Source organism: Glycine max, chromosome 3, assembly GCF_000004515.6.
Source record: "Glycine max cultivar Williams 82 chromosome 3, Glycine_max_v4.0, whole genome shotgun sequence".
NCBI lineage: Eukaryota > Viridiplantae > Streptophyta > Magnoliopsida > Fabales > Fabaceae > Glycine > Glycine max.
This window is the reverse complement of record NC_016090.4, coordinates 6,551,943-6,570,333: the sequence shown is the minus strand read 5'-3', so window position 1 is coordinate 6,570,333 and position 18,391 is coordinate 6,551,943. Positions and strand designations below refer to the sequence as shown.

Below are 18,391 nucleotides of genomic sequence, written 5' to 3'. Positions count from 1 at the left end.
GTGCAGAATGTGATGATGTCGGGACCTAGCCTGCCTTATTTGCCTAAGATGTATTATTTTAGATTTTTCTCTATCAACTTGGTGAATTCTTCCAACCCATATCTGTTATAATATTTGTCCCTGATGTCTCACGATAACAAATCTATCTTACCTACCTATCTCCCAAATGTCTTTGCAAAGAATCAATAGATAAGATGCATGAAGTTTTAATTCTAGATGCTTGCTTTGAGGCATGAGTATAATGCAATCACTCTATGTCTAGTAATGATTTTATTAAGATACCTCTTTGCTTTAGTTTTATTAGAAATTATCCTCTGTCGAGTGACTAATTCCTAAAACAGATGCATGCAAGACCTTCCTTGTATTTCTATTAAGGATTATCCTTTGTCGAGCATCTAACCCCCAAATATGATGTAAGGATGAATAATGCATGAAATTAAAAGCAAGAAAGGATAATCGGAAAGAAAACACCTGTTTGCATTGATAAATATGAAGTGTACAATACATCTTTTGACTTTTTAGGCCTGTCAGGCCCTAGCTAAAGGTTTAGTCTCTCATAGTCATAAGATGTCTTACACTTGAAAATGGGGTTTAGAAACTGATGGAAGAGAAGGGATGGAAAAAGGACATAAAAAAAAGATTTCCTCTATTTGAGATACTCAGACTTATAATGTATTCATTAGAGAGCTCTGAGAGTCTCCGGGGTGGTGTGTTTTCTCCTTACCTTGACTCTATTTTTATAGTTGTTGGAGTGGACTTGGACTTGATGCCAAAAATCTTCCTTATTCATATTTTTTTATATTTTCTGGATTTTTTTCGCTTTTAAACCCTCTTTTTCATATCTGCAAGTCATAAATAAGAAAATATCAATTCCTATCATTTTAGCCAAAAATAACTGCTAAATAAATATTTAAAAGATATTTTCAATATATTTTTATTATCAAAAATAGCTTATATTTAACTATTATCATGGAACAAAGTTATCTTATGTGTAGATAACCAAAGAATAACACAAGGTTCAACCTAGAAAGTCACTAAGCTTCATAATCTTCAATGGAAGGATTCAATCCATGTAATGTAGTAGTCACTCTTGTTCAAACAAGCTTTAGAGGTCTCCTCTCAAAGTCTAATATATTGGGTTTTCGAAAATAGTGCTTATTGACTTGAGAAGGAGTGAAGCTATTTATAATTTTCAAAATGTAACAAGAATAATGATCAATTATATAACCATTGTAATTGGTTAATGCACTCTTAAGCAATTATTGGTTCTTGTAAGGGAAAATATCATAAGGGGGTATAATTGTGATTTTAGAAAATTTCTAAACCTTTTTCAAAAAACAAAGCTATCGTTTGATGCCGCTTTAAAAGAAGATAACATGTTTTCACAAACAGACACTATCAAATGATGACAACAAATTTTGAAAAAATATTTCTTTTCATAACAAAATCAAATTCAAATCCTAAGTTAACACAAAAGATAAAGAGATATAAGACATAATTTTATAATATTTCGTCTCTACCATTGAGACTACATCTGGTTCTTGAAAACTCATTTAGTTCCACTACCTTTAACAAAATTACAAGTATTGTTCATTGTCACCTCTAGCTCTTACAACCCAAGATTTCCACCAAGATTGAAACAACCTAGTTTTTTTGTTCTATCAAGCCACTATTAACTCTAAACAAATAAGAAAATTTATTATTGATTTTGTTTGCATACTAACTAGTTCTTATCGTCTTTATAGATGAATTTATAGCTTAAGCACTCGGTCTTATATCTAAGGACTCAGTGTTTTGAGAGCTTTCAAAACTTGTCGAATATACAGAGATAGAGTTTAAGAATAGGGAACTAGAGATTTTAGTTCTTTGTGTGTAGGTTCATAACTTCAACTCTTCAAAGCTTCTTGTATTTATTGATCATTCTTCAACTAGTATTTGTTGTATTAAACGGTTGGATTTCTTCACTATAAGCTTGCGTCTAAAGAAGTGTCCATTGAAACATTTAATGCTTGCATTAAATGTATGTTTTCTCTAGGCTGCAAAACCACTCTCTTTAGCTTTCTTAAAGCATACTTCAACATAAAATCATATGTTTTTTGTCATAGCAAGTTTGTTAGCCGGTGCAACAAAGTGTGTGTTTAAGGATGCTTTAACTTAAAAGTGTTAAATGTTCTCTTACTTCTCAAGACTCTGATAGATCCTAGGAAAAGTGTTTTTAAGATAGCTCCTGCAAAATGAATCTCAGACTCAAAGTATTAAATGCTTCATTAGAGCTTAACATTTGTCAACTTCTGTCTGATGTTCTAGATGCGGATGCAATATTTTTGTTTGCCCACATATAAGATGCAACTTTTAACTTTTGTATTTACTTACATCTAACCAATATTATTTGAGGGTCTTGATTCATCTTATGACTCAATAGTCTTATGACTTAGCAATTCTTATCTTGATATGTTTTAATCAATTACAAGTAGCATGTAATCGATTAAAACCTAGCCATTAATTTTGGAGGAAACAGAGTAGTATGTATGTAATCGATTACAAGATCCATGTAATAAGTTAATATGATTGGTTATGCTTCTCTTCAAGATTGAACCAACATTCACTTGGTGTATCAAGTTAACCCAAAGGGTAATCAATTAAACTGCATGTTCATATGCTTCCCAGTTCATTTTGAACACATGTAATGTGTTACAATTGCTTTGTAATCCATTAATTTAGCATACTAGGACTTTGGTTTAGTTACTAGCTTAACATCACTTAGGACTTCTTATGAATAAAAAAAACTAAGATCATAGAAGCCTAAGTCTAGAACAATAAATACAAAATGCCATAAAGAATACAATTGTTTGGCACCAAAATTATATAAAGATCAAAATTACAATAGTTCTTCATATCATCATGTTCTTCAAACAAAACCAAGATTCACAAGGTCAATTCATTTCAGAGGGAGCCTTTCCTCTTTAAGCCTCCCACCTTTATGAGTGAAGACTATCCATCCTGGAGAGATTTTAAGGAAATGTACATAAAGTTCACTTAATACCATATTTGGCATATCATCACAAGCAAAGATATCCCTATCACAAGGCTAGAAGTAGAATGAACTCAAGATTAAAGATGAGATTTTTGTTTAAATAAATGGATTCAAGCTTTGATGGCTAAGTTTTGTCTTGGAGTTTTTGGAAAAACATGCTACAACTTTTTGAATCTTCAAGAGTTTCACTAGATCATGGACAAGAGACTTTTTTGCAATCCATATGATATTGCCATGTTTATGAAGAGTTGCCTACTCTTGGAGAAATTGTTTATCGGTGTGAGTATAACCGTAACTACTAATTGTTGATTGATAGGATTTTACAATCAAATGAGTAGTTATTGTTAATTAGTTAAGGATTAATTAATAATATACTCACACAAATGAATAATTTATCCAAGTGTGGGCAATGCTTCATAAACATGACAATATCTTATGGATTAAAAAAAAGTCTCATGTCCATGATTAAATGAAGCTTCTGGAGATTCAAGAGAAATTGTATCACACTTCTCCAAAAACTTCACGACAAAACGTAGCACTCAAAGCTTGAATCCAATTTTTTTTATAAAAAAAATACCATAGCCAATCTATCAAAAAAGATAAAAATTATATGAAGATTTTTAGTGTCATTCTTCAATTAGGATTAAAGTTTCACATAGGTAATGCATATAATTCTCTAATAATACCTTTAATAACAAATTATATTTGAGTTTTGTTCTATAAACTAGTGTTGTCATCCCACAACAAATTTACCTATACTAGTTAGTATATACCCCATCCATATGTGTTTTTATATCAATAACTTGATGACGAGCCGATTAATTAAGGAGAAAACTAAATAAATAAATAAAAACAAATTATTAGTGGCATAGTGAAAGAATTTCATACCAACATACTAAACCAATTAGAGGGTTAATTTTCATTGATAAAGAAGAGAACAAATTAGGTAGAGAATGATACTTTCATTTTTCAGAAGCATCTAATGCATTTTGAAACTTTTCTAGAGTCCCACTAGGATCTTTGTCATTTCCACTAGCCTCCATTAGGATAATGTTTTAGATAAGTACACCTTCATAATATTGTAGTAGCCCTCATAATGGAAATCTTCAATAAAATTTTTATTGAAAAATAACACATTTATAAACTGTAAATTAATACGAAGATAGATTCACATATAGATTAGTGCGCCCCATGGAAAACCAATCAACATAGAAAAAGAGCTCAATCAATCAAGTTAGAAACAAATCTTTTTTGAAAAAACCAAAATCTGAATTTATTGTTCATATCTGAATCAAATCATGTGATTACTTTTTGTAATTAGTCATGTAATCATATTCAGTAATTAGTTATTTTAATTCGTTGCACAAAATTTGAAATTACTTAGTTACCTAGAATATGTAATTAACTGTCCTAGTTTTCAATATTTACTACCAAATATATAACTTAGTTAATGCTTTCTATATTTGCAATCAATTTAGAAAAATTAAAAAAATTAGGTTATTCAAATTAATTGCCACGAAAAATAGAATAAAAATAGCCTAGTTTCAAGCAGGAAATATTAAGCACTTTTGGTTTTCGACATGCTTCATTGTAGAAACTTACCAATGCAGCCAAAACGTCATTAAGACTATGTTTGGCATAACTAGCTTATAAGTTACAAGTTAGGATTTGAAAAGTTAGAAGTTAGTTGAAAAATTATAAACTAGTTAATTAATTGAAAGTGTTTGATAAGACTAGTTGATAAGTTTATGAAAAATGTCAAATGACATAAAAAGACATATTCAATTGTGTGTAGGGTTTAGTTAATAAAAAAGGGAATTTTGGCTTTTACAAATTAAATCAATAAAATAAAAATCATGTATGGAAACAAATTAGGTCATATAATTTTAGAAAAATAATTGAATAAATAATTGTAAAGTTGGTATAATTCAAAAGAATTTCCAACCTTAAGGGATGGCATAGTGATGATAAATGATGAGATGATTATCGTGTGCACATAAGAACATAAAATGATTAAAATATATTTTTTGTCTTTATAAATATCAAAAAGTTTAAAATCCATCATTGCAAATTTTTTTTGTATGTTTTTGTTCTCGTAAAATTAAAATGTGTTATTTTTTTCCCAAATCCAAGCTTGGATGAATCTAAACCTACGCGATATTTTTTAAAACTTAAATCATAAGTTAAAATATATTTTTTATTTATATAAATATCAAAATATTTGGAATTTATTCCTGTAAAATTTGATTTTATTAGGTTAGGCATGTTTGCTCTCTCCTAAATATAATAATCTTGTTAAGGCCTATAAATATAATATATCCTTCAATTTCATTTTATTAGAAAAAGGCCCATGTGACAAAGGAAGTATAATGTGATAGAAAGGTTTGAATAAAATATTAGAATTTTTTTTTTCATAGATCACATATTCTTCATTAAAACTAAGAAAAAAAATCATATTCAAATTAAATAAAATTATTATAAATAAAAACTATGCCTTAAAAAATTTACCATATAAAATTATTATTAACGAAAAATGTCTTATCTTAAAAAATTTAAGACAACCACATATCAAAATTTAAACTTGAGTTTACTTGTTAAATTGATCTAGACTATCATTTGATTATTCTAAGAAAAATATGATAAAATTATTATGAACCAAAATATAAGTACTCCCTTTTTTTCAAATATAAGTAAAATATATCAATGATAGTTCCTCTTGTTTCAAATTATAAGCTGAACTTCAATTTTAATTAGAACATGATATATTTTACTTATATTTAAAACAAGAGGAACTATCATTGATATATTTTACTTATATTTCAAAAAAGGAAGTACTTTTATAAGTAGTTAAGTCAAAATTTATGCAAGTTATCCGGTCCAATTCTATATCCAGATTCATTAATCATCATTTAAAGGGGCATTTTCCTAATTTTTTTTATAAAAAAATTCAAACAACAGATTTGCACTTGAGAACCCAAGTAACCGAACGTCATTTTTTATTTCTAATAAAATGATTACATGGTACAAACATATATGAGATTGCACATAATAATACTACTACTACCATTCTACCAACAACTATAATACAAGGACAAAGTTCCCTACATTTTTATCACCTAGGAGAGGAACACTTATTCACTATTCACTATTGCTACAAACAGAACAACACACTTATTCACTATTACTACAAACAGAACAACACGGTGATAACTTCACATAGGACCATATGTATAGAAAACAGAGGCTGTTCAAAGATTATAGATCTTCATCATGAAGAAGCCTTTGATCAAAGTGCCACACACCTGCAAGTAACAACAAATTCTATTAGAGTTTAGAACACAATAAAAACTAAATCTTGTTTACTTTTTGGCTAGATGAAGAGGATATTTGCATACCATGACCCTTTCCAACTAATCTCAGTTGAGTCACATACTCTGCAATCTTTTTAATTGATTTAACCTGTACAAAGGAAACCACGATGTTACTCTATGTAAATGACGTAAATATAACTCCTTAACTTTAGTTTGGTTAATTAGTAGTTTGTTGCTGTTTCTCAGAAATATTTTCAAAATAATAACATGGTCTTATTGAAAGCTGGCCTTAACAAAAGCTTATACTGACCTTTTGAAGGAAAATGCTCAAGAGATTTCTCTTGTCATATCATATACCCACATTATAAATGAGTACAAAAATGTGCCACAACCACAACATTCAAGACAACTAAAGCAAAAAAATAATTATGATCTACAATGAAAAAATAAATTTATGATCCATATTAAAATTAGGTAATAGGTCTGTGATTTGTGAACAAGAACTTGTCCTCTTTAATTTTAAATATATTTTTAAGACGCATGCACACAAAAAAGATTTAAAAAAGTGGTATATAGTATATAGTATTGTATTACATGCATTTGTCAAGGAGTCTTATATCTTAATCAAATCCAACCATACTATGAATTCAACTGGACAACATTTAGCCAAGTTTTACCTGCTCATACAAGAACTCGCTCTCAATGAAGTCTGCTAGTTGAGGATCATTGTTACGATCTGCCACCTATTGTTCAAGAAAAAACAAGGGAGATTACTTAACTAGACACTAGCTAAGCAACAAACAAATAAGCACAAAACTTAGATTTGACCATTTAGCCTTACGAACTACAGGTATAATAATTTGTGATTTTTGTTAGAAAACAAATTCATTCCAAGGCTAGAGGCATTACACTGTGAACATGCAGAAGTTTCTCATTTGTCAACTTCTCCAAAGAAAGAGCTAGTTCCATGGCTGAATCAAGACAAAGTAGGAAAACAGAAAAACAAGTCAGCATAGATAATGGTTTGAACATGTGAAATATGATAAATGAAAATGTCTAGCACAACTTGACAAGACTACTTTGTCAAGCTGCAAACAAAAAACATCAATATAACTAAAAAGATAGAAGTTTTTGAGTAACGAAAACAGAAAACTCACCATACAAGGCATCCCCTTTTTCCGAATGCTCAAATTCTGAGGGAGGACTTGTGATAGGGTGCAGCACCACTCGTCCACCACGAATGTTCTATACAAACAAAAGTTATATGCATGTCAATAAGTCTCAACTTGTAAAAAGACAATCCTACTGAAATTTGGAATATTGACAAGCACTAGATCATTTTTTTTTCACTAAAGAAATCTCCCAAATATAGTTAAAGACTAATTTATTTTCGAAACATAAAGATCACTAAAGTGGATATATTAATTTTCTAAGAAAGGCTTTCTCATACACATACAGGAATCAAACTCAAATATGCTTTTTAAAAAACTCAATTATCTATTAACTGTGCGTCGTCATATTGAGATCTAGATGATACACAAGGACTAGCTCTACCAACAAAGAGTAATTATCTCTAAAAACTCAAAGCCTTAAACTATTAAACTAGAGTTTCCCCGAAGCAGTGTAAACTTTAATTAGAATGTGTTAATAGTATAAACTTTCATTTAAAGTATTATCAAATTATAAATTAAAGTTCCATGCATGTTAAAATTGATTATTGTAATGATTATTTTGAAAGTACTTACTATTGTAACAATTGTTTTAAAACTTATATATAACTAATTTCTAGTTAGTTAACCGTATAAACACAATCTTTATCCCGCATCGAAATTAAACTTAGTTTTAATAACTTTAAAGGCTTGCAACTTGAAAGAGAGTTCAAGAGTAACACACAAACCTGATACTTTATAAGCTTCTCAGCATGCTCTCTCTCTTCTTCACTTGATTCCTTGAAGAACCTGTTCTCCACAAGACAGCACATGAAATTAATAACCCTTTCGAGAATTTGATAAAATAACAAAAATAGAAGAAGCAAAAGGTTAGGAGTTAGTTACTTGGCAAGTCCCTTGAGAGCTATGTTGTCTCTGTCGAAGTACGCAAACAAGGAATGGTACACATAGGAAACGTTGTATTCCACACTGCAACCAGATTTGAGAGACAAAAAAAAACTTTTACTTTATTTTTTTTATAAAAATAAAAAGCAAACAATTAACCCTAAATAAATAGATAGGAATAAAGTATGCCAACAAGCATTAAAGCCAAAAAAAATGAGCATGCAGTTCTCTAGGAGTTTTTGTGCAATTAATTAATCTTAGCAAAATGACTTTCAATTAAAAAATTAAACGTAAATAAGTAAATATAAAAATGAAAGTAATACCTGAAGCATTAAATTAAAGCTAAAAAAATGAATATGCAGTTCTTTATGTGCTTTTGTGATATTAAAATGAGTTGTACCCAGAGATTTCTATGTTGATCTTTAATGTAAAGATTTATTACACAAAAACAAATATTAAGATAAAGCTCTAATTTTAATTCTAAACAGCATCATAAAACACATCAAAGACTTCATTTAAGTTTGGTATAAATAAAAAAACATTAAAAAAGGCGCACAAAGCATGTGCTATTCTCATTTTCAGCTGTTAAAAAATGGATCTTTAGCTCTTTAGAAAATTCCAACCAAGAAACCATAGAACAAAAACTAATGAAACGTTGAAGAATGAAAAGAACCATACTTGATCTGCTCGTTGATTGCAGATTCGGACTCATCAGCATAGTTCTGACGAGCCAAGGAAACATTGTGTGCAATTGGGACAGCAAGATAATCCTTCTTTAGCTCTTGAAAGGGTTCAAATATGACCCCAGCGAGTGGAGCTGGTGCGTTTGAAGCAGCAGCACGCACCCTCAAGTTCTTGATTCCACCAACACGCTTATTAGAAAAACTCAAAGAAAAGGAAGAAAAAGTGAGATTTTTAAAAACATCACCACCACCCACAACGGGTGAGAGAGAAAAGCTTGAAACTTTGGAACAAGAAAGGGCCATTTGAGAAGAAAAACGAAATGGGTATCCTGAAAAAAGAAGAGAAGATTGAGATTGCAAGGGCTGCTATGGAGGCTGAGATTGTGTGTGAAGCAAAAGGGGAAGGGGCAAGGATGATATAAATAATAGCGGAGAAGGGTAATTTGGGGATTTTGGGGGAGAGGATTTGTTTTGGGCCGTTGGATGGAGAGACACGTGGATGGATGAGACTTAACTTGGGTACGGGCGTGTGGCGAGCTCGTGCCTTATCCAGTGTGAAAGTGGAATCTGTGGAAATATCCCGTCCACGTCACCATCGGGAATCGAACGAGAAATGTGCTCACTCGCTCGACTGCGTCAACCTGCGCTACTCGCGCTTAGAACGGTTCAATCAATTAGTAATAATATTTAATTTCATATATTGAGAAATCTTGTGTTGTTTTTCTCTGTATCATTCGCCTTTTACTTTTCTATTTTACTATAATAAATAAATAAATGATAAATGTGACTATGCAAGTACCTATTTTTGTTCTCACTTACTTAATTATTGTTTTTGCAGCACGCTTTTTAAACTTCTATATTAAATTTACAAAACAAAAAAACTTTTTCATCAGCTAAATTGTTATTTTTTTAATTAATGATTGGAGTATTTTTAATGTGTGTATAAAGCATGGAAATTTTTTAATTAGTTTATTTTTAATATCTATAAATATTATAAATTTTATTTTAATTATTGATTTAATTAATCACTGATCTTGTTATCTATTCTTATACGAGCAATTTTTTTATATTTTAGTTTTCGTGTCTCTGTTTTGTAGCAGTTTTATAATTTAAACCTACATAAAACAAAATATAACAAAAATATGTGTAGAGGAACTTAAACGTCTCTGTAAATAAAAAAAATAGGAACTTAAAAGTCGAATTTTAAGCTATAAGAACTGAAACAAAAAAATTAGAATGAATACATGAAGCAAATGATTAATTAAACTTTAATTGATTTTAAAGTAACTAATTTTTATCTTTATATATTCTCAAAAATAAAAATATGTTTTGTTACTATTTACCAAAACATGACATGCATGTATAGGAGTATATTAGATCATATGTCATTTCGAAGTGATTAACAACCAACATATTGTTAATCCACCTAAAATTGAACTTAAACATTTGAATAAGAGTCTTAAGATTGTTTGTTATAGAATAAAAAATATCAAAAGAGAATTATCTAATCATTAAAATAATCAATTAGATTGTTTAGTGATAAGTAATTATCAATAATATTAAATATTAATTAAGATATTTTACACCAATGTCATGCTTACTCAATAAAAAAATATTTTTAACATGTTATATTTAAATATATGTCATGTTATTAATAATAATGACAAAAATATTTTCAAAAGATAAATTTATGTAGACACAACAAAATAATTTATCATCTCTATAATTGTTTCCTTTTTATGGTATGTTTAGATTATTTTATTTATAACTTATTTTATGAAATGGTTTTAAGTGATTTTAAATTTATTTCAATAAATTATTTAAGATAAGTTATAAAAAAATGATTTACTGTTTATATAATGGTAATTGATTTTAGTTTTAATTATAAAAATAATTCATACATAAAATACTTATATAATACATATTTAATTAATTAATTTTTCTAAATTCACTCTTAAGAAAGATAAAAAAAAAATAGTCTCGTGGAAATTACTAAATAACGACAAATAATTTTGTAACGAGGAATAAAACAGCCACACAAAAGGCAAAAAATAAATGAGTAAAAGAAAAATCCATGCTGAGTTGGATGAGACCGACACAGGGAAGCGAGTGAGGATGCAAACGAAGCAAAAACGACAAAAAGTGGGGCTGACAACTGTTTTGTCTTTAGCGTTTCAGTTGTGACAGCTAAACCTTTTTTCTTCAAAAGCTTTATAATTTTCTCATCACTTCTCATGGGTATGTCTTCCCATTATTCCATATTCATTCTCAGTGTTTGGTTTCAGTTTGAATTAATTTCATCTTAAATAATTGATTTTCGTTAAAGATTAATTTCCAATATATTTCTATAGGTCTGATTTAAAATTTAAAAAATTTAGAATTTATTTAATTAAAATCAATTTTATAAAATTATTTTTATTTAAAATTAATTTTATCAACAACTATTCAAACATATACTCAATATGATGTTATAATTATTGTCTTATGTAATGTTAAGATGTAATGTTGAGTTCTTAGTAACTACGGGTGTGTTTATAAAGTGAAAGGAAATGAAATAAAATAAAAATAAAAATAAGAAATATTTAAATTGAAATAATATAACAGAACTTTGGGACTAAAATCTTATTCCGGATAATATGACGTTGAAAATATAGTTCAAAGTTTTTTAAAAGATGAAGTCCAAAGTGAATACCCTTAATAAGTGGTGCATCGTGGACCATTAATTTCATGTTTCTTACACTAGATTCTCCCAACCCCATTTAGGAAATCACTCTCATCATTCGTCGCTGGTGGAAATTTTTGGCGGCGTCACCCTCCTCTCTAGCGAACGATCGTCTCTCTTCTCCTCATCGCCTTTCCTCTCCTAATTCTCCCACCACATGGTTTGTACCTACTTTCAAACTTAGGAACTTTCCCTCTTTAAACTAGTTTTTTGGTTGTGATATTTAGTTGAACATTTTGTGTGCATTTGAGTTAGACATTTTTTTTCTAAATTCTATGGGTATGATTTTTTCCTTCCACACAAACAGATCGTTGCCTTATTTTTAGAAGTCTGATTTCAATTTTGATGAGTAACCTGCAACACATCGATGCATTTGATTTTGATGCCTATGTTGCTCTTTGACATCGGTGGAGGAGGATGGTCACAGGTAGAGGGAGAAAGAAAAAAGATCTAATATGAATATATGTCGATTTGATTTCTTTCTTGTCTTTTTTTAAATTGTAATGTTCATAATGTCCCATAACAATTATGTTAATAAGTAATCGTAAATCTATTCCATGAAAACCTTACAATTTCGAAAGATGAAGATAGCTTAAAAAAAGATAACAAAAAAAGTCAATTTCTCACACTTATATGTGTGAGACGAATTCAATGATTTAAACACATTTAGTTCATAATAAATCACTTGTAGAAATGAATCATCCTAGATTTCCTTTTTTACAAAAAATATTTAATTATAAATTTAATCTTTTTATTTGTCTTAGTTTTAAATTTAATAATAATATAATTTAATTTATCAATTGAGTTTTTTATTTTTTTAATCCCCATTAATTTGATTTTCAATTCCAAAATTAAATGTTGATTAAAGCTCTTTTCTCTCTCCTCTACCTTGTCCTCTGCAACTCATTTCTCTCTTTTCTCTCACGTGTTGCCCTCTGCACTTATTTAGTTCCACAGGAATATTACAATAGCGGCAGTTGCAGGGTCAAAATGATACTCTTGCAGCAGGTACAAAATCATGTTCACATGAAGCCCCACGTTGCAACTTTTTCAAAGGTCTTGTTTGCTAAAAGCAGAAAAAAACAAAATAAAACAAATGAGCCGGTTATAATTTCTTGTACATACTTCACTAACAGTAACTCACAACATTGCGCCTAAGGAAATTAAAAGACCATGATTTTTAATATATGAATGAACAGAAAAATGCTTTGAAAGGGGTTTATATATTTGACGTATGTAAAGAAAGGGATCATCACCTATGATAAATGGCATGACTCTGAAACCACATTTTTTTCCTTTCAACCAGTTCATTTGCTTTCTTTTGCTCCATTGAAATCTCCATTTTTCTTCTGCGATATACACATGAGAGAAGAGAGAGTAATGAGTTGCAGAGGGCAACGCAAAGGAGAGAGAAAAGAGCTTTTTATTTTTTTAATAGTGCACCCAAATAACGTCCCATCAGGTGACGGCTAGACTCACAAATAATAGTTAACATCTAATTCCCGAATTAAGTATTAAAATATCAGGATTATAAAAAAAATTAAAAACTGAATTGATGAATTAAATTATAAAAAAAATAAATTTAAAATTTAAGATAAATAGAAAGACTAAATTTAAAATTAAGAAAATAAAATTCAAGTATTGTTCATTCCCGGGAATGTAGTTACAACACATTTTGATTCTTTTTTTATTTCCACAGTTAGGGATGGGTAAATTGCTTTCCCACGAGAACGAGGGAAGTTATTTTATAACCCACTAATAATTTTTTTTATTTCAATTATTTTAAAATTTAAAAATATTCCTAGAAATGTTAATATCTAACCAACCAAATTTTTAATTATTTCCTTAAATAACATTTTTAATAATAATATTCTCATGAATGTGATTATTGACAATAGCAGTATCATACCTTTTAACAAGGGTCCTGTATGTTTAGTTTTGTTAATAATTTGATTTTAAGTTAAAACTATTTTAGATCATTTTTATGCTAGCTTTAAATTTTTTTTTATCAGTTTTATTTTTTTTTCCAAAATTTTAACTAATCAACTTTAGTAAAAAAAAGGAGATTCATGAGAAGGGAGCGAAGGGAGTTCCGTGTGTTATTTGGGAGAGAACAATTTTAGGGTTTGGATATGAAAAGGGAACAGTGCAACACTAGATGAAAAATGAAGGATGAATCTGGTTAACAAAGCTTTTATACCTTGGTTTTTAAACATCCTCTTATTAGACCTAATGATTCAATCAATTTCAGGTTCTAATGGGTCAAGTATGTTGAATCCGATACCGACCAAAAAAACCTATGTAAAACCTTTTTTCAACCTATCTGAACCCACCCAAATGCCATTTTTTTATTTTCTTGATTTTGAGTTGGGTCAGATATGTTTGTTTGCCCCTAAATATAATGATCTCATTAGGGCCTATGAAGGTAGGGTACCCTTCAATTTCATTCTAGGAGAAAAATGCCCTTGTGGCAAAAGGAGTATAATGCACTAGAAATGTTTGAATAAAATATTTGAATATTCAACTTTTTTTCATAGATCACTTATATTTTTCATTGAAAGTCTGAGAGCAACAATGTCTGAATCAGATAAAATTACCAAGTACAGACAAGTTACATATCTGAAATTTAAATTGATCTACATGCTTAATGATATGTTATTTTAATCACATTTGAAAAATCATTTTAATTTTCAAAATCAAAACATTAAATAATAAGTCATATCATCTATTCTATATTACCTATAACATGAAACTCAAAAGTACACATGTTTATTCTTTATTAATTTATTCATAAAAGTATCAGTACCCATTAAATACAAAGGCATGGTAGAAATTACCCGTTTTTTAAACCATAATTTACCTATTAAAACATTAAATTAATCACATTATACCCTTTCCATTATTATATTTTTTGCTTTTCTTTTTTATTAGAGATAATTTTGTTTGAGACTAAAATACTAAATATGAATATATTTTTTAACAGTAATTCAAACCTTAGTTTATCATGTGACTAGCGATTAACCTTTTGGCCGAATAAAACCCCATTAGTACACTTTATGTTATTTTTAAGATAAAAAAAAAATGAAACAATGTTAGTGAAAAAAAGAAGATAAAAGCAACAAAAATATTTCTCGAAACAGAAATGACAAATTTTTTCATGGGATTCATTGACCATTTCAAAATCCCTCCTGTACGTTCACAAGACGAAAGTGAAGAGAGTAGGATGTTCTAAATATTCTTGGAGAACTGTAAAGCTTAATTAAGTTCCCTAAAGGTCAAGTCAGAGATAAGGTTGGAAAGTGACATTGAATAAAGATATTTGTCATATTGTTATTTCTATTCCTTCTTTGACAAGAAAATGAATACACAGGCTCAAATAAAATAAAGTAATACAAAAATAGGACAACAATCACAAATAAAATAAAGTAATACAAAAATAGGGACAACAAGGTCAATTCTTCTTGCTTTGCAAATAACTTGTGAAAAACAAATCAGGTTTAACGCATTTCATTCTTTTAAAATGGGTTTAAACAACATTCCACTTTGCTTAAGGATGAATTAATAGATCGGCTGATTAATCTGTTTTAAAAAAATTAAATATGAAATTTTATTAATCCAATCCACCGGGTCTAACTCAATTGACCTGTTTCCTATTGCAGATTAATTAGGTCTAAATCACCGATTAGTCTTTGATAAAATAAATTAATTATGAAAATTAACACGAGATACCGAATTTATATATTGATTTCAATATAAAAGGAGTATAATTTAATAGGTTGAATATGATGTGTAAACTATTATAAATCTTTTAATATGATCTTTAATTTCTATGGATAAAAAAATTATGATCATTTCAATGCAACAATGAAATTAATGCAAACAACATTATAAATTGAGTCTTATAAAAAGGAACAAAAATAATTTTAATCTTAGGTATTATAAATAGGAACATAGAACTATATTATATATAAATTTGTAACTAATACATTAAAAGAAATACACTATTAACATTTTTTAAGATTTTATGTTACAATAAATAAAGACTATCTTAAATTCTTAGGTAAAAAATATAAGATTTAATGTCTTATGATAGAGATATATGACTTATTAAGGTCTAATAAATAAATAATTAATAATTATAGACTAAATTGTTAATGAGTTTAAGTGGAACAGTTTTTAAAGATAATTACTATTTGATAAAAGTAGTGATTTTAAGGAATTAATATCCACTAACATAAAATAAGTCAACTTCTAGACATTAGAATATTCTTTTAACCCTAACCACCATTCCAAAAGATAGAGAAAATAAAAAGAAGAGTCAAAGGAAACAAAATTTTGTTTTCTTCCTCTATCAAGGAATCAAAAAACATTGAAAAAAAGTCTCACTAATGCAAAAAGGTACACATACATATTCTCTTTTATTAATTGTGTGAATCATACATTTCAAGATCTTAGTTTTTTATTATTGATAATCCTAGAAGATTAACTAAAAAAAAAATAGTTGAAAAGCTGGCACAATTCAATCTTGGCAGCACAAGTCTTAAAATGCTCAAGCCCACTCACTTCTACATGCTCAGAAGCATTTCTAGTTGTTGCAAATGGGTTTGGGTTGCACTTTTTGAAATAAAATATGTATCACAATTTAGTTTGGCAGCGAGTATTTTGTAACGTGACAGGAAAGGCTTCCCAAATATTGTTTTCTTTTAGAAGTTAATTTTTTTTACATGTTTTTCAGATTTATCTTTTACTTTTCGACATTTTCATTACATTTTGGGAATTAAAATTTAAAAATATGAAAATTTTAGATACTTCTAAAATAAGAGTATTTTTAAGGGGGGAAAAGTGATAAAAAAGTGACGGGTGTAGTTAAAAAAGAAGGGTGCAAAAAGAAATCTCCTTACTCTTATTGTTTGCACTATAAATCTCATTGTCTTATCCTAATTGGAACTTGGGCTTGGCCGTAATAGCTACTATCAGTGTTGAGCCTCAATTAATATAAATTCATCTCAAACTTCATATAAATCCATCTCGAACTTCCAATTTCCTAATTAGTTGTTTCAAATAAATTAGTTGTATATCTATAAGTCGTTAATTCGAATTGTTCTGGATTCAGTTTTTTTAAATAAGATCTCGATTTAACATGAATGAGAGGAGAGACCCACTAAAGATGACCATCCAAATTCTCTAACAGAGATTAATTATCAATACTCTGCACTAATATCACGGTATAAAAAAATTACAGTGTATTAGAAAAAAGATGAGGATCAATTCATTCTATTTATTGGTTAATTAACAGGATAATGTGATGTATCTTCTTATTAAATGAATTAATGATATATTTTTTTACCAATCTCCTTACTATCTTATATAAAAAGTATTGAATGAAAAATAAATATAGTTAATATCCTAAAAATATAAACCACAAACAATACTTTAATACTTTTTATATAAAAGAAGTACAAGAATTTCATATAAAAGAAGTACAAGTAGGATGATTTAGTTCGTTTTGAGTAAAATTAAGTTAGAATTTTTTAAGCATAATTTTATATTTGTGTTTAGATCTATTGATAATTTTAAAAAATTGTAGTTAGGAGAAAACCTCCTACTAAATGCCAACTAAATTCTGTCGATAAAGTTGGTGAATATTTTATGAGTTTAGTTGATAAAGTCGATGAATATTTTATATGTATAATGTGATAAAAAAATATAAACAACTGAATTTGCTGCCTATTCTATGGAAGACTAGCGGAGGTATGTCTAATAATAATATGAAAGGATTTGGATAAGGTAGAATTTAACACACGGTCTTCAAAAAATGAAATAATCAACATGGCAATCAGGGTTGACTTTTATAACTGATAGGATCAAACATATTTAAACAGCCTTCGGTTTGGTTCATGCACTTGAAACATGTGTTTCCTTATAGATATCAAATCAGCTCATTGTCATTTCAATGCAATTGGGTAATGCTAGGACGAGCCTTTCTGGCTTTAGGAAGTTTGGAACTGCTGTGTGGACACCATGTGCCTAGGACCACATGATGTTGGGAAAAACAAAATCATCAAGTTTTCTACACCAATGGGCAATGGTCAAATTTGGAAATTGATAACAAGTGTTGTGACATTGCTTGCTTGCGGACAGGTGTGAAGATAGGTCATAGGGGCTTGTGGATTGCACGTAACTAGCAAAATTCTTACTTATACACCGTGATTTAAAATTGAGGATGTCATCAAAGTGAAAGTCACGGTTGTTATTGTAATTACTAAAATTATGGACAATTATCAAAAATACAACTGATACTATTTTTGTTGAGTATTTACTTAACAGCACCCTCACGTTTTGCTAACTGAATCACACTATGAGTCAATTGATTAACCCAAATAATACTACTATTTTTGTTTACAAGTTCATCTACTGTTGTTAATAAAATAAGCTTCTAATACCAAAGAACATTGAGAGTGTGAAGAAACCCAAACAGCAAAAAATGTAACTACTAACTGTATGCTCGAATTGAAGTTTGCAAACTTAAGTCAATGAACATCATTTTAAGCTGAGGTTCAAGGCAAAATTAAGACAAAACTCAGTTT

General features: G+C 28.8%; 1 protein-coding gene across 1 annotated transcript; it reads right to left on the bottom strand.

Moving 5' to 3' along the window:
* Window positions 1-5,996: 5,996 nt before the first annotated feature.
* Window positions 5,997-9,471, bottom strand: LOC100778273 (ferritin-2, chloroplastic). The gene is made up of 8 exons (NM_001354789.1): window positions 9,078-9,471; window positions 8,400-8,483; window positions 8,243-8,303; window positions 7,503-7,590; window positions 7,255-7,316; window positions 7,023-7,088; window positions 6,430-6,493; window positions 5,997-6,336 (listed from the first exon to the last, which is right to left on the bottom strand). Exons 1-8 carry the CDS (start codon window positions 9,383-9,385, stop codon window positions 6,290-6,292), a joined length of 780 nt encoding a protein of 259 aa, NP_001341718.1. The 5' UTR covers window positions 9,386-9,471; the 3' UTR covers window positions 5,997-6,289.
* Between the last annotated feature and the right edge of the window lie 8,920 nt (window positions 9,472-18,391).

Excerpts from the sequence above, each read along its gene's own strand:
- LOC100778273 (NM_001354789.1), bottom strand. The coding sequence starts at position 9,385 with ATGGCCCTTTCTTGTTCCAAAGTTTCAAGCTTTTCTCTCTCACCCGTT. Across the intron at positions 7,317-7,502 it reads AAAAGGGGATGCCTTGTATG|CCATGGAACTAGCTCTTTCT; the intron begins GTGAGTTTTCTG and ends GTCTTGATTCAG. Across the intron at positions 6,494-7,022 it reads GCGAGTTCTTGTATGAGCAG|GTTAAATCAATTAAAAAGAT; the intron begins GTAAAACTTGGC and ends TCCTTTGTACAG.